The sequence below is a fragment of the Lathamus discolor genome, chromosome 3, assembly GCF_037157495.1.
Source record: "Lathamus discolor isolate bLatDis1 chromosome 3, bLatDis1.hap1, whole genome shotgun sequence".
Lineage (NCBI taxonomy): Eukaryota > Metazoa > Chordata > Aves > Psittaciformes > Psittacidae > Lathamus > Lathamus discolor.
Genome location: NC_088886.1, coordinates 57,466,703 through 57,483,457, shown reverse-complemented (window position 1 = coordinate 57,483,457; position 16,755 = coordinate 57,466,703). Strand labels below are relative to the sequence as shown.

Below are 16,755 nucleotides of genomic sequence, written 5' to 3'. Positions count from 1 at the left end.
AGTAAGTTCTGGCTGAAAGTGTGAGTAGTCATTTCAGCTGTAACTTTCTCTCATTAATACTTCACAACGTTAGTAAGACATTTGAGGACAAATGGCACTGCAGATGTGTTATACAGCTTTTCGTCACGGTCCAGTGAGACTGATGTATATAGCCTAGTCTTTGGAGGTATTCGTTCTGTGTCACAAAACTATGAAATCTGACCAAATTCAGTGCAGCAGCCAGCCTCATCCCTTGTAGTCTGTCACAGGGACGTGGACACTGGAGATCCAGACTGTTGCAAATTAGCACTTCTTGTCAGGATATGCATGTACTCCATGCTTGTGTGACCCTAGCAGCAGTACTATTACTTTTAATTGAGCCTGACACCTTTTTACAAAGAAGGACAAAATCCAGGTTTTTTAGGACAGTAATTTACTGATGCCAGGTTCAAAACTTTTGTCTTAGACAGTGACCTTTACAAACAATCTGTCATTTAAAACTGTGTAACTCCCTTCCCTTTTTTAATCACTCTTACATCTTTTTGTTGTGTTTTTTTTTTTTTTCCAGACTGGAACAAACGGATTGAATACAAGCCTGGTTCTGGCAGCAAACCTTTGTTTCCCAGCATTCATCTAGAAACCTGTGATGGACCAGTGTCCTCAATACACACCACCATTGAATTGCAGACTAACTACATTGGAAAGGGCTGTGATCGTGAAACGTACTCAGAAAAATCTCTGCAGAAACTGTGTGGTATGGACATGGCTTTCAGTTGATGTAATAATAATGTTGTGGCAGATAAATAGATATGTCATAAGTAAACTGCTTCCTTGTGACTAGTAAGCATGCAGTATGTCGATTTAGCGCAGCTGTTCATATTGGATTGTGGCAATGAAAATGAAGGGAGTGGTGAAATTATGACCGGTGATCCATTTTTTTTCCATTTTTCACTGTTTTTCATGCCTTTTCCATGTTTTGCTTCAGTTTTTTCCCCTCCTGTTCCTCTTCCCTTTTCTTCCCCAATTTTTCTCTTTCCTTATTCCACCTCTTTGTTACCTTTTTCCCTCTTTGCTTGTAATAGTGGTGTGATGTGTAGAGAGATTTTAGGTATAGATTTTCCATCATAGGAAGACCATAGGATTTAATGAGAATTCAGTCTCGTGTTTCAGTCTTCCTGACTCAGCTTTCTCTTCTGTTGCTGAGTACTGTGTCAGAGTCAAAGCAAACAAGTAAAAGAACATCTGGGGCTGTCATTTAGGCAAAAAAAACTTAAGAAATGTGAATTTGAGAAACGAGAGATTCTGATGGAGAAAGGTTTCCTAAATATTTTCTACCCTTTTCCTGGTTTTGGTAATTGAGTCTAAAAGATACAAATTAATTTTGAAAGGTAGATGAAATACTTGAAGATGCTGATAGGATCTTGTGACTTTAAGATCATGTGTACAGCAGAGCAGTGGCCACACGTTAAGCCATTCGTCTTGTGCCTTTTGAGATCTGCTGTCTCTCGTCTCGTAAAATCTTGTCGTCTTAAAAAGAGTCCCCATCTGGAGCCCTGATGGTTTGGAGCATCGATTCTCATCTCCTCCAAAATGTCTCTTTACCTTGATCCTGTCTGAGCTACAGTAGCCAATGTTCAGTTCTTCTTTTCCCATTAAATGCATGGATTTTTGTTTGGGGTACTTTGGTATATGGTTTGCATTTGCTTTGATAACCACATAACCATGCTGTAGATATGTTAGGATCAATGCACCGATCTCTAAGAGAGAATTTTGTAAATTAACATTTTAGCCAATGTTACTAAATTGTTGAAAATGGAGAGCCAATTCCCAGGGAAAAAGAGTGTGCAGTTATTATTGCCAATTACCTGTGGAGACTGGGAAAGTGAGGTAATGGTGAGTGACAGGAGTAGCTGCCTAATAGAATTGGAATATTTTCAACTTTAAAATTGCTTAGTTAAGATTACAGAGACAATTGTCATTTTAATCCTGTCTTTAGCCAGCTGACTGAGATCCTAGAAAAGGGGGAGAATGCCCATCTGCCAGCAGTATTCATCTTTATCATGTCAAGGCTGGGGCTTGATTTCATAAAATACTAGCATTTTAATGAAAATGTTACAGCTGAAGTCAGGTATTTTGCCTCCTGTAAGAACCTGTATTGGCAGTAAAAACAACATTGCTTTGTGCCTGATACAGACCTGAACTGCAAATGGCACAATCATTTAGAGCAGATCACTATGTACAAGATCAAACCCATCAAATGATTACATTGACATAAAACTCTAATAACAACTATATCTGACAATATTATCATTTAAAGTGTAGGGATGAAAGTAGGTACCTTCTGCTGGTATAAAATTCCTTAGTTGAGGAAGATTGTGCAAAGTCTGAGGGGTTCACTTTGTAGAGTGTGGCTTGACTACCTTACCTGCTGACACTTGAGCAATAAAAAAGGCTATTTCAAGTCTTTCTCTTCTTCTCCTGAATAAACTAGATTTTTCCCACTACTAGCCCAGTCTTAATTCATTGTCTGCACTGTGTTTAGGCCTCAGCTGGTGAAAAGCAGAATGATCAAAAACATTTCAGGAGGTCTGTCAGTGCCATTGTGGAAGTTGCAGGTAGCCTTTAAGCCGATGGACAGATGTACTGTGTAACATTACTGCTGAGCTTCCAGTTTTCACTCCACACATCTGTGAAGGAACAGAATGTAAAGCACTTGAGAGAATAGATAGAATGTAAAAAGAATATTTAAATGGAGGGGGCGGAATTCTCACTGCTGAAAGAGTATTTTTTTGTACATGGTTCTCATATCTTCATAGAGAAAATCAGGGTAGAAGCTCGTAATAGGAGTTTGATAAACAAGTTGTAAATGACAGTGAACTTTACATCAAACTTGCATTTGGACTGGCTTACAGTTGGTGTTTAGTATTTATTGTCATCCTTAATGTAGAGAGAACTCTTAGGAAAAGAGATTATTTCTGGTAATTAGTTTTCTCCCAGAAATAACCTTATTTTATCTAATGGTTGAATGAAAAAAGGTCTTTGAAAAGGAAGAAAAAACTGGGGCACTTTTTTTCTCTACCAGTAAAGCTGCAATTGCAGAGAAAATAGAATTAAGGGATTACAGATGAGTATTCATCTTTGCCATATAAAATGCAAGATGGTCTCTCTGTAAACAAGGACCCAGTTTATAAATCCTGTGATCATTTCTTCATTTATCTGTTGGAGATGTAGACAATTCAGATGCCAAGGACAGTGCATTAAAATTAATTTTTACAGGCTGATAGTAGACGAGAAACTGAAATACGGAAACACTGAGTATCAGATTAAAGGCTGTGCTACAGCTATGAGGGTAGTTCCTGGCCTCTCTCCTTTACCCATATTTGTGTAGCTTTGTAGGACACTCAGAGAAAATTCTTCATCTGATTGAAAAGTACTAATTTGAGCTCAGCTTTATTTGGATGGTTAGCTTACAGCTGAGCCAACAGTCTGGTCCAGTTCAGCAAGCAGCATCAGTATGTGCTTATCCTGGCACAAAGTTCACAGCACAAACATGAAGGGTGGAGAGAAGAGTTTGGGATGTTGATTAAATTTATTAGGATTGAAACTATGATTTCTACCAGCTAAATCTCTCAAGCACATAATCCAGTGGTTGTTCTCAGGGCAGGGTAAATGCAAGGTCCAAAGTAATCCATAAATCTCAAAAAAGTATGGGCAGATAAAGTATAAGGTGTTCAGCTTGGTACTCATTAGCCAAATGCTTTTACACAAGCCTGACCTTAAGTTGGGAACATAAGGTAGTTGAGCATCTTGTTGAATCAGAGTTTAGCAAGCAATATGAGAATTTTGGAATTTTCCCACGGGCTTATTCTAGTTGGAAATAGATCTTTCCAAATTTTTGTGCCCAGAGTACATAGAATGAGGGAGGGGTGAAGCTTCTTCATTGAGCCCATAGTTTACCTAATATAAGCATGTGACCATTTAAAAGCATATTTCCTTTGATATACACCATGGTGCAAGCAGTTTCTGTTCCTTGGAAGTTTAAAAAATGGCCATTAAAATTAACACAAAATAAAGTAATTTTATTTTTTAGTGGGTTGAAGTTAAAAAAAAAATAGGAAGTTTATCCCAGCTGGTGCCATCTGGATAAACTGAGTTTGATGTATTCCTATTCATAACATCTGTGTATTAAACAATGCAGTGTGGTGTATTATCCAGAATGGCAATTTACGTAATAAATATACTTTGTGCTCAAATTCTAAACTTACAGGTGTTAGGCTTGCTATTACTGTCCCTTCAAAATAAACTTATTGTACAGTAATAAATTTTGGAGAATTGTCTTAAGAAATGAAGTTAATGATAGGAATGTTTTCTTATCATTACTATAATACTGTTTAGAAAATCCATAGAATACAAATCCACACATCCTGGGCTTAAAATGCTGCACTCCTGCAGAGCATTGGGATCTTGTTTCTCTTCTTGGATGCTAAAGGAGGGCGAGATACCTTACTGGTTGCAGTTTGTTCTCTTTATTTTCAATTGGCAAAGCATCAACAAGAATACAAGGGAGGTTTGGTGCTTTGGGAGGCATACTTTCTGCTAAATGCTATCTGTCACCAGCTAAGTAAAGGCACTGGGTAGCTCATTAAGTGTTTTTAAAAGTGTCTGACAATTGTTAAGCTGTAAGAAAACCCAGAGCTGTAAAGAATTGTGCTGTTCTATCAGAGCTTGGCACCGCAGTGTTTCTATTTCTGGGTGTTTGTGTTTTTTTCTCCTCAATTAACTCTAACAAAAATTACTATCTAGCTGGAGACCACATTGTTAATGGTTGACTTTTGGGATGCAGGGGGGCTGATCTGAATTTTGAGTACCACTTTAAGTTACACATGAAGTTACAACCCTCATGTATGTGCCAGAAGCCAGCGTTAAAGTGGTATTGTCTGGTTTAGCGCGAATACTCTGTATGTTTTGACAGGCATACTGCCATTATTGTGAATATCCATGGCTGTCTACTGGACATTAGGTGACTTGTCCTGCATTTATACCCACTGTACTGTAATTTGCAACAGTCATCCCCACAGACCATGTATCTCCATCCTGTCAGGGAGGGAAGATGTAAAACTTCCTAGCTGGATGTAGAAAACTTAGGTTTAGTCTTAGCAATTCTTGAAATAACTGAAGAAATGTCCTTAATGAATTTTAGAAAATAATGAGAAGTTTCAAGAAAGGAAATGTTAAAATATCTTGGATAGTTTTCTGTGCAATACGCTTAATCTAAAGAACTCTTTACTGGCTTATTGTAGTCAGTATTCTACAACGTGTGAGGGATATAACAGTGAAGCTAGTAGGACCATTGGAGTAGTAAAAATAACCTGAAGAGTGTGAATCAGAGCCCCAGCCAATATTAAATTAATCTTCACTTCATTAGTCTCTCATCATGTTATTCATTATATATCATTTGCAGGAGCTTCCTCAGGTGCCATTGACCTGTTACCATCTCCCAGTGCAACAACTAACTGGACAGCTGGGCTTCTCATGGATAATAATGACATGATTTTTAAATTTGATGGAAAGCAAGGAGCCAAAATCCCAGATGGAATAGTACCGAAGAATTTAACTGATCAGTTCACCATCACTCTCTGGATGAAACATGGACCTAGTCCAGGATTAAGAGCTGAGAAAGAGACTATTCTCTGCAACTCTGACAAGACAGGTCAGTGTGTGTATTCAAAAATTGTTAGGCAAAGCCCACAGTGAAGTCTGTGGAGTGTTACCAGTGCTCATTTAATGTGGTTTGAAAAAAGTTACTGAAATTAGGTGGTGCCACTCCAAGCATTGCCGACTTGATAGCTTATTGAGGGGACTGATATCTACCCAGGTTTCAAGCTCTGGTTCTCGGGTAATTTCTGTGAACACATTTGTAGATTTGATAGGAATAGTGGATAAAATAATTAAATTATGTTTAATCTTTCTTTATTATTTAGATTGAAAAAAAAACAGTTCTAATTCTGCATTGAAATTTGTTAAATATTGATTTGAATTTTGTTAGTTTTAATACAGTGCTTCCATAAGCAAAACTAATACAGTGTAATTGAGGAAGATGCTTACAATGTGTGGCTTCCCTGAGAATGATCCATGATATTGAGAAAAGTCAGTTCTTTGGGGGTTTTTAATCTGGTTGGGGTTTCTCTCTCAGGTATGTATTTCTTTTAGACACATTCACCTAAACAGAAGTGTTTGTGGTAACTCAGATCAACAACTTATCACCATCTTATGTTTCAGAGATGAACCGGCATCACTATGCCCTGTATGTGCACAACTGCCGATTGGTGTTCCTTTTGCGCAAAGACTTTGATCAGGCTGACACCTTCCGTCCCGCGGAATTCCACTGGAAACTGGATCAGGTACCTGTGGTTTTCTCTTTTCTGTATCCATCCTTCTCTTCACCCCCTTTAAAAATGACAGAGAACAACACAAATGCTAGCATAACTGCCTGGGGAAATCGGAAGTCTGTTGCAATTACACAGCAACTTGTAAGTGTTCTGACTCTAGTTGGGATCCACATAAAAAGAGATAAAGGAGAAGACTTGGTTGAGTCATTTTATACAGTAGCTTTTTTAATGGAGTCATTTCAAAAAGTAAGTAGAAGTTTATATCCTTTGGCAATAGAGACAGAACATTGCATATACTTCCCTAAAAGTTCTCCATTTATCATTTAAAAAAATCTACTTTATCAGCACAGTAGAAGAGATGGAAACCTCTTCAATAAAGAGTATGCTGACACACACAAAAGCATTTGTAATATATTGTAAATCTAATCTGCAGACTTTTACTTTCATGTGCTGTATGTAATTTCTTCCTATTATGAAGTGTATATTTCAAGGAAATTATTATTAAAGAGATAAGAGTTGCATTTCATAGATTTATTAATTCTAAGCAGGATAAGGATCATTTGGATGAAAGAAGACAGACATCAGCAAAGTAGTATTTTCTCAAAGCAAGTTGCTTCGTATCTTTTGAGTTCACACTATAGTATTAAAGACGTAGCTATAGGAATGGTTACTTTCCTAATTCACCTTCAAAATGGATATAAAAAGATAATCTTTGTCATGTTTATCAGATGAATGTGGTAAGAAATTATGTGATAATCATAGCACTTGCATTTAATTTCCATTAACCAGTTTGGAATCAGTTTCTGCTGTACTTGATCTGAAATCTTGCAGTGTCTAGAAAGGGGTAAATTTACATTAAATACTATCGAAGATTCAGTCACCTCAGTTAATGGTGTTCTGAGTGCTGAAGATGGGTTTGTATTTCTAACCTCTATAATAAGCATCCAAATTAATGATAATACAAATTTTATGTAAACTATTTTGAATGCCATCAACTTCTGTATCCTTGCAATGAGAAAAGACCAATGTCCTCTCCATAAATGAAATTTGTGTGTAACTCCTGTAACTTAGCCCTGACAAGATAGTGGAAAATACACAAAGATAATTTTCCATTGACAGGGGATGTATTTGATAGTGTGAAAGAACTTTTTCATCTCTGCTGCCATCTACAATTACTTTATTTTTACTCGAATTTCTTCACATCATTTTCATACTTTTCAAAAAATTAAAAAGAAAAAATATTCTTTTTTCTTCCTTTTAAAAAAAAAAAGACACATCCTGAACTATTGTTTTTTCATACCAAGCATACTGTGTGTGTTATTAGCCTTGCACTGGCATTTGATTCGCATCCATGTTATTGGTCAGCAACATATATACTCTTTCTGTTTCTGCTTTGACAGTCTTATTTCCTTGCAGAAGTGCTGCTCATCTCAGAAGCTACTTCTCGGCGGTCTGTTGATTTGGGAAATGCGTTGTGCATGAAGGTTTATTGTTTCAAAACAACATCCTAAGTGTGTGTATCTAACTAGTTAAGTACAAGTGGTGTTCGTTCTCTGACAAGGGATAAAGAGTACATAGAACAAGTCTACAGGTTCTGTCTGAAATTAAAACACCTAGGGGAGTTTCACCAGCAGGCAACTTCCCACCTCTTCTGCTGATAATCAAGTAGAATCCCAGATACCTGGTAACAGGAACTCACTCATTGTTCGTGATATAAATTCTAGAGAAAGACAAAGATTTCAGCCAGGGATGACTGAGTAAGTCCTTGGAGGTATTTTAAGATTCAGTCGATTGTACTCTGATTTATGTCTCTGGAGAGAAGTTTTTTTGTCAAAGCCATCTCAACAAGAGCATATACTAAAGGTAGTCCAAAGTAGTGCTTGACAAATTAACTGTTTTCAATTCTGTTGTTTGGGTCTAAACTGTATATTTCATTGTCTGCAATTAATCACTTGTATAACCTAAAATATGCTCCCAAGTTATAGCACTTCAGCAAAGTTGAGCTGCAGTTTGGCAGTGAAAAGAGAACCTTCCTGACTACTATGGAAACCTCCTACATGATGGAAACAAGAGATAGGAAAGATTGTTTGGGTCGTATCATTAATTTCCCTTCATTCAGATACTGTCAGTTGATTTTCACAGTATATTTTCAACTGCTCTTTCTAGATGATAAAGAATTTAAGATTAAAGTGTAATAAGTTTTGTTGTGTGACCAGACTTCCATGATGATTAATTGTCATAGTGATACTGTTACAAGTTTTGCCATGAAGGGACCTGGTAAGAATTATTTCCTTACCTTTTCTCTAATGCTGCATCTGGCCTATAATGTCTGTGAAATTTACAGAAAGTGAAAATTAAACATATGTGAATAATGGGCTGGTAAGAAACTTGCCAAACTACAAATTCCTCTGGATCTCAGTATGAAAAGAAGCTAGAGCTAGATTTTCACCACCAGATGAAGTGCTATAGATGTGTGACTGGTTTTATGAGAATGATCAGAATGTACAGCCTCTCTTGCACACAGGAAATAATGATTGCAGGGTGGGGTCTGGTAGGGGCCTGAGCTTTTTGAGCTCCGTACAGTGCAAAAGTACCCTTGGACACTTGGGAGTTGGTGACCTTGTTAATACACATTTATGATCACGTTTCTCTTCAGCCTTATCAAAGTCCTTGATGCGTGTATGCCAGGACCGCAACTGAGGTCAGTTCATCATAAGATTATGTATATTAGAAATGGAGTTCTGTCGATATAAGTGGGAAAATATTTATTAATTTTAACAAGGGCAGAACTTCACCCTAGAGATGTAAAATAGGTTTTGTCATGCAGGAAAAACCTCTGGATGCTGATTTCTGCTGGAAGTTACTGTGTATTCCCCATTTCTGGCTAATATAGGAAGAACTCAGTCCTCAATTTGTGTAACTGTTGATTTATATAGCTCACACAGAACCAAATCAGAATAATAGTTTGAATAGGAATCACTCTAGTCAAGCCTTTGGTGACAGTGGAAAACAACATTTAATAGGACGATGCACAGTGTATTTCACACTCATGGATACTACATTTCTCATACTAATACTAGGGATAGTCAAGCTACAAGATATTTTTCCTTCCCCTAAATCAGCAGAATAGAAACACTTTTTTTAAGTGGGAGAATGGATCTTAGCCAGGGACGAGCATTTTTTTTTTAACATACTTGTTTTTATTCACAGTGGGAGATTATTTTCTGTTTTATACCCATGTCATCATCTGAAAGGAGCCTTCCAGTCCAGAGGCAAAATTGGTACTGATCCCATTAAAAAACAGGGAATGCACTTGAATGATCTGGAGTCATTGCAAGGCAGCAAAAAATAGATAAGCATGCAGAAAGTTATTTTTTCTTTTCTGAGATTAATTGCTTTGATAATCCAAAACAAGCCTGCAGTGTTTTTGGTTGTGGAAAAGCCCCAAACAATTACTTCCATAATAGGAACTAGAGAAAGAGGTTTAGGTAAATCTGAGTATGATACATCCTATCTCAAGAGTGTGCACATGAATGCTGAAGGATCAAGGCAAGGCTCGCCATTTTCATTTAGCCACTTCAGTGACCACACACAACAGGGTTTTCTGCCTGCAGAAAGCAGTCTTGTCCAGTCAATCCCTTCATTCCCATTTACTGTTTAAAATAAGCTACTGATCTGATAGATCAGAAACTGACTTTTGGAGAAATGTATATTACATAGTAAGGGGGCAGAAGGAAAGGGATTAGGTATCTGGAGCTTTTCTTAAATTAGCTTTTTCCATTAAATTACAGTGTTTATCAATGAAAGCTGTTCTTATGTGCTGGATTTTTAGACGTTGGTTGTGTGAATCTAGTTTTTGAGAAGACAAATACATTATGAAAGCCTCAGGTGGCCTCCTTCTTGAGAGGCTCAGAGGGGAAGACAATGACTGAATATTTATAGAAATTACATAGTATTCTCAGGGTTAACGGTTCATGGACGAGATAGGGTGGTGCAAGCTTCCATCATCTCTGTGCACTGAATTTCACATCTGGGATAAAGACCTCAGGCTTGGCAGTCACATAGTTTCCAACATGATGCCCTATTGAAAGGTAATCTTTTTTTATGATGGAGTTCAGTTATTCATTTTAACTCAGAGCTCAAAAATAGTTTCTTAACGCTCTTAATCACTTATTTTACAAATTGATATGCAGACCTCCACTGCTTTATGCATTCATCTTTAATAAAATCACAGAAAGCAGTAAGTTAGGTGTTTTCTTACAGAGCCAGGAAGAGATAAATGGTAAATGAATCATGCTAATCCTGCAACAGAGATGAAATAATTCCAGGATTTAAAAAGTTTGCGCAGCATCCACAGCACCCCACATGTCTTACAGTATAGCCCTGTCTATTCTGACAGTTTATTTACCAGTTTGCATCTTTAAATGCTATTTTGACAAATTTTTATTCAACATCTTGCTTCAAAACAACTTTTGCGAGCACAAGGATGAGTCAGCAGTGCTGATAAATTCTTAGAATCCAATGAAAGAAGCTTATTTAATATATAGGTTTTGTATATTAAACATAAATATATTTTATATATTAAACATAATTTTTTTTTTTGTTTTAATGCAACTGCAATATTACCAGTAATTACAAAATCTTGACAGACAAATCACAGTGGCTGACAAGAACTTGCTTTATGATACAGAAGATTCCTTTGGGCCATCTCTGAAGTATTCCTTATAAATAGGCCTGGGTTTGTGCATTTCTGGTTTCTGCAGTGAGTGCTCTGTGCTTCTGTAGAACTTCTGTGACCATGAGGTAATGAGAAGTATTATGCTCTTAAAGCATACTGTGGGAAGACCCCCAAATCAGTTCTGTTTCATACAAGAGACTATCTTGGTATGGAGTTATTAATACACATAAACAAGCTGGAGTAAAGTGTCTGCTAACTTGCTTTGTACAGTACTCTTGGAAATCTAGAAAAATGAAGCCTGGAACAGAAATTCTCAATCAGACTACACATGCAAATGTGTATTGTCACATTTATTTTCTTATTCATGGACTAATTTTAATATTTGTGTTTTACACTGTCCCTGATTTACCAGTTATGCCACCAGAGTCTGTGCAAAACATGCACGAACTGCTCTGAAAACATTGCTGCAGAGCAGGATCTGTTACTTGGGTGAGATTGCAGGTTAGGAGATAAATAGTATGTGTTATAAATAAATATAAATTCATTTATCTGTGCACATAAGCTGTTTATTGCAGCCTTGGAGCCATGGTTTCTGGATGCCCACAGTTCATGAAGTAAGTATCGTGTTATTTTTCTATTGATTGTCTTTCCACATCTGGATAGTCTGTTGTCAGTAGCAAAGCCTAGAAATGTGTATGTATAAGCATGTGATGAGCAATTAAGTAAAAATGCAAAACTGAGCAGCTTTTTTGTTACACAGTTACAAAATAAACACAGGGTGCTGCCTAGCTGTAGTTAACTGAACTTGCTTGATTAATGCAGTTTAGCAACAAGAGAGGTGGATTATAATATAATTATTTTGTCATGACCAAACTATGGATCTAATTTACTAAGACAGACTGAAGTTACAGCATGACAGCACAAAAACATGCTGCAGCTACAGTACATAATTAGGGCTTTCAGATGCTTTATCTGTCAGTATGATTAAGGAATTTCATTATTTAAAGCTGTAATTAAGCCATCCATGTTCTTGAAACCTGTTGTGAAAATAAGTATTACATGTTATGAGTTTCAAGGCTACTAAAGGAGCTCACAAACCAGTTTGCATACTCTCACGCTTCACTGCAGTGTTGTCACAATGCAACAGTGAATATACTTTATAGAGAAGGCTTCTTATTGGAAAGCCAAATACCTCATTTTTAATGCAGTTATTTTCTTGCATCCAACAAGACAAGGGGAAAAAGTCCTCATTTGAGGATTTTTTTTCATTAAGCTCTGGGAATGCTGGATATGACACGTAAGAGTTTCATCACACGCTGCATGCGGGTGGTTATACTGCCAGGTTGGTGACTCTGTACCTTTCTCTGAGGTTAATGGCGTCTCTTACGGAAAAGAGGCAGGTAGGTAGGTAGACAGTAGGAAATAGCATGGTCTTACAGCGAAACCTTACCTAGCCAGTATCCAAAGCAGAATTCATGGCAAGAGAGAGTTATCTGCTCAAGTCAAGAGGAGGGGCTGGTTTGAGAAGATATATATTAGTAACTGGGAATTCTGGCAAATGAAATAAAATGGTAGATCACATTTTGGTCAGATCCCAGTGAACTCAGTCTGCCACACTTAGCAAACTGAATGGAAATCTTCCTATTGTGGTGTTGTCCATAAACCCAATTTGATACTAGACTATTAAACTGAAGAAATCAAATTCTTTGCTACTGAAATATGCATTAAACTGGAACTATTCATCTTCCTGGTTTTAGCCATTAAATTTTATTTTCTTACATTTATTACCTAGATTGTAGTGGATGTACTTGGTGCAACCTTGGCAGAGAGATGTGGACTTTATATGTCCTCATAAAATTCCTTCGAGCCCTGTCATGTGTGACCTCTCTAATTAATGCCTGGTATTTTTAATTGTATTATTACGGGTGCTAATGGTTTAATGAAACTTACGTCTGTAATTTGTCATGTGAAAGTGACAATATAAACAGCTCCACACCTAAGACTGTAGGAGACATTTAGTTTTAGTATGGATTTATCAGCTCTCACTATACCACCTCCCTAGTTCATCAAAACCAGTGTTCTTATATACAGAACTCTTGGGATGTATTAGGAATGACTCTGGTAGGTAAATTAAATGTATGAGTTAAATGATTTTAACAAAAATTGTAACAAAGTTGCATTGTTCACAAGGAGCTTTACTTTTTCAAGATACTGTCTTAAGATACAGATTTAAAAACTTTCAGGCAAATTAATCTCTATTGGCTATATTGAACTATTATAATATTAGTGGGCTTATTTGCTGGAGAAAGTGCAAAATTCCTTAGGGCTGTATTAAGTATGTGCAAAGCTTATAAGCCAGTACCTCCACTGGTATAAAATGGCCTTGTTCTAAGTGCAGCTGCTACTGCACTGGCTGAGAAGGTAAACCTTTGCCTTCTTACCAAACAAATACGTGCTCTGTAAGAGTAAAGGGAATGTCAACAGCTTTTCACTAAGGTCAGGATAACTGTGCAGGTTTTTAATTCAGTGGCTCTAATTAGGAATGAATTCTTCAAGTTGTGCTTAGATCCATGAGCTTTGCTAAAGCATGACAGAGCCAGGATTACTTCAGAATTTAACATTAACCAGCTTTTCAGCTCTGATTATGTTACAAATAATTGTGAATCCATTTATAGTATAGTGTTGGCTAGAAAATGGAAATCTTATGAATAATTTCATGGCTTGAAAGCATTTGTTACGTTAGAGTCACATATTCTTTGTAAGCTGGAAATGAATCCTCAGAAGCTTCCTAGACAGGCAAAAGCAAGATCCTCACTTGAATTTTCCAGGAGCAGAATTTGTTTTCCAGTGAAACTAAGTTTCTAAGCACAACTTTAATGTCAAAAATTGCAACTTTATTGAATCATAATTTCAGGACAGTTACTGACATGCTTTAGTAGTATTATTGATAGCTGTAATATTTTTATTAGTCTTACTATTTTTTTCTTAGTATTTGCATAAATACTAGTCATAAAAATTCAACATCAGTAAATAAATTCCCAGAAAGAAACATCATATCTGTTGCATGAAGCTCTCCTTGGATACTGCAGCATACCTTCCAAGCCTTGAAGTATCCTCACAGCAGTCAGGTCAATTCCTACTTCTTAATTTACACATAGCTGGACAAAAAGAGACGGTAAACTGCAGGTGGGTAGTGCACAGATTATTCCAGGCCCTGCACTTGCGTTCTTCCAAATGGGCAATTAATGGTATTCAAGACACTGAAGAATTTCACTGTGTTTTTTTCAAGCAGTCAGGGTTCAGGCTCTTGCTCAGTTATTTTCCAATCTTTCAGTGATTGTTTATTACAAATGCAGCCTTTTCCCTTTCCATTTGTTTACTCCAATTAACCTGTGGACTCAGACCTGTTCAGAGCAATTTACTGTTGCTGTTGTAATTGGATACACAGCCTGCATGGCATTTTTCTAGTCTGTGTAAGTGGCCTCAATCAAGCCCGCTGTCTGTCACTTGGGCATCTCTACTGACATCAACGGATTTGGATGCACTCCCAAGTAGCAGTTTGCCATAACGCTCCATAAGCCAGCACAGAGACCCTGGTTTCAAATTCAGTCTTAATTTTCTGTGTTCTGAATATTTAACTGAATGTGGCTGATTTAATGAAAATTCTTGTAATAACTTATTTTGCCCAGTGCTCAGCTAAAGTAAATTGATTAAGAATTAGTATCACAGTTAAGTGTATTACAGTTTAAACAGAAAATTATTAATCTAACTTGTGTGTGTGTGCAGTAGAATACCACACTACTTTGTATGCAGAGGTAACAGGAAATGCCCAGTTTCCTTCAAAAAGGAAGGAAATCCAGACCTTTCTGAATGTCATACCTGAATTCCTTGCAGTACTGTTCTTCCCTTCCTTGGCTGTCACTTTCTAGTTCAGGTGGACTGATTGTGGTTTGATTTCAGAAACACAGCCCTGAGCTGTTACACAATTTCCCTATGGCTTTATCTTTAAATATTTAAGCAGTTTCAGCGGTCTTCATTAAACTATCAACATGCTTACATATAATAATATATATTTTTACATATAAAAGCCATTCTAATTTGGAATTTCAGTGGCAGTTTTCATACATGTTAAGCAGTTTGTTTTTGTTTGGAAATCAGTCATCAAGAATCAGTCAAGAAACAAATGCACTGACATTAATCACCAGCTAATTAAAACACAGCCCTGCCTTTCTCACCCACCTTTCCATTTTATGTTACACATAGCAATGCCTTAGACTTATGGAAGCACATTTAGCTTGGTAGAGTCTTACAAGAAAAGGTTTTATGCAAAGCCTTTAATTGCTTCCCTTGGAAGTTTTCAGGAAAAGCATAAAGTATGTTTAAGTGTTCAACACAAAGCTTTTCATAAACATTTAGGAAAATAAGTAATCCTCTGATTTCACAGAATCCCAAAATGGTTTGGGTTGGAAGGGACCTTTAAGGTAACTCGTCCAGTTCTAACCCCAGTGACAGAGGCAGGGACACCTTCCACTGGATCAGGTTGCTCAAAGGTTACTCAGATTTCTTTTTCCTCATGACCTTGACAGCTGGGTGACTAGCCATCTTTTCAGCATTTGAAAGCCTTCTGCAATCCTTAATGAATCGGTTACTGATGCACATGGACTAAGGTATCTTAGACTCATTGCCACAAAAACCTTTATCCTTTAAAACTGTGTAGATTCCAGGCTTAGTCCTGCTTTAATTCCCACATGAAGCAACATTTGCTTGAAAATTTGAAAGAAAATATCAACAATTCAGTATTTCCTGAAACTCGCACACCAAATGTATCAGGTTCTGCTAAAAATGTCTGAGTTCCAAGTTGTGGAGTTGGTACTTTAAAGCCTTGATATAAAAAAGTGTGTGTGTGGTTGCTACTGAAACAACTGTGAAAAACATCTCCCTTGAATTCCGTGCCTTCACAAATCCTGTCTCTCTGTTCCTAGTTTCATGATGCCTCTGCTAACATTTTTGCTGTACTTACAGTTTAAGAACATCTTACAATAATTATTTATTAGAAATAGTCTAATGGGACAGATAAGTGGTGCATAGTCAGTTGCAGAGTGTTTGTGTCTGAGCTGAAGACACACGAGGTATTTGACAGTTATATTTATTTTGAAATAGTCTATAGAAAATTAAAAAGAAATATTTTCTATTATTTCCATATTTCAGTACAGGTGGTTACTTTGTCAGCTCAGAAAACTAAATGGAAACTTCACTACACCGAATTATCGAAGCAGTCTGTTATGTATAGTATATATTTGTATGCACTGGGAATTAAGATTATGTCTACAGTAACAGAGTATTAAGCCTTTATGTATTAATGGTGTCTTAAACTCATACCCGTAATTTGAAAATCAGAATACAGACAAGTCTTTTGTAGTAGGCAAAAGGAATGCAAGTACTACTTTTCTGTAATTGTTTCAATGCTCTAAATTGAGAGTACATGATGAACTTGTACAGTCAGTAATGTGTCTACTTAACCTCATCAGCAATAGGAATGCTACATAAAAATTAACAGCTCCTGTGCACCAAGACATAGGTGGGTCTATGCTTGTTGTGCACTCAGGGGGCACACAGCCCCACACTGTTTGATGCTCTCTTAGATTGACTCTGATAGTTGGCCGCCCCAGAGAATTGCCTTTTCTCTGATAGTAAATTAACAATGCTTTT

The 16,755-nt window shown here is 36.9% G+C and overlaps 1 protein-coding gene across 7 annotated transcripts in view; it reads left to right on the top strand.

Moving 5' to 3' along the window:
- CLSTN2 (calsyntenin 2) overlaps window positions 1-16,755 on the top strand; it is a 385,524-nt gene that overhangs the window by 311,440 nt on the left and 57,329 nt on the right. For all 7 annotated transcript variants that reach the window (XM_065675430.1, XM_065675428.1, XM_065675429.1 and 4 more), the window contains 3 exons: window positions 548-733; window positions 5,441-5,689; window positions 6,259-6,380. In XM_065675430.1, coding sequence (XP_065531502.1) covers window positions 548-733; window positions 5,441-5,689; window positions 6,259-6,380 — 557 coding nt within the window. The remainder of the gene's footprint in view (window positions 1-547; window positions 734-5,440; window positions 5,690-6,258; window positions 6,381-16,755) is intronic.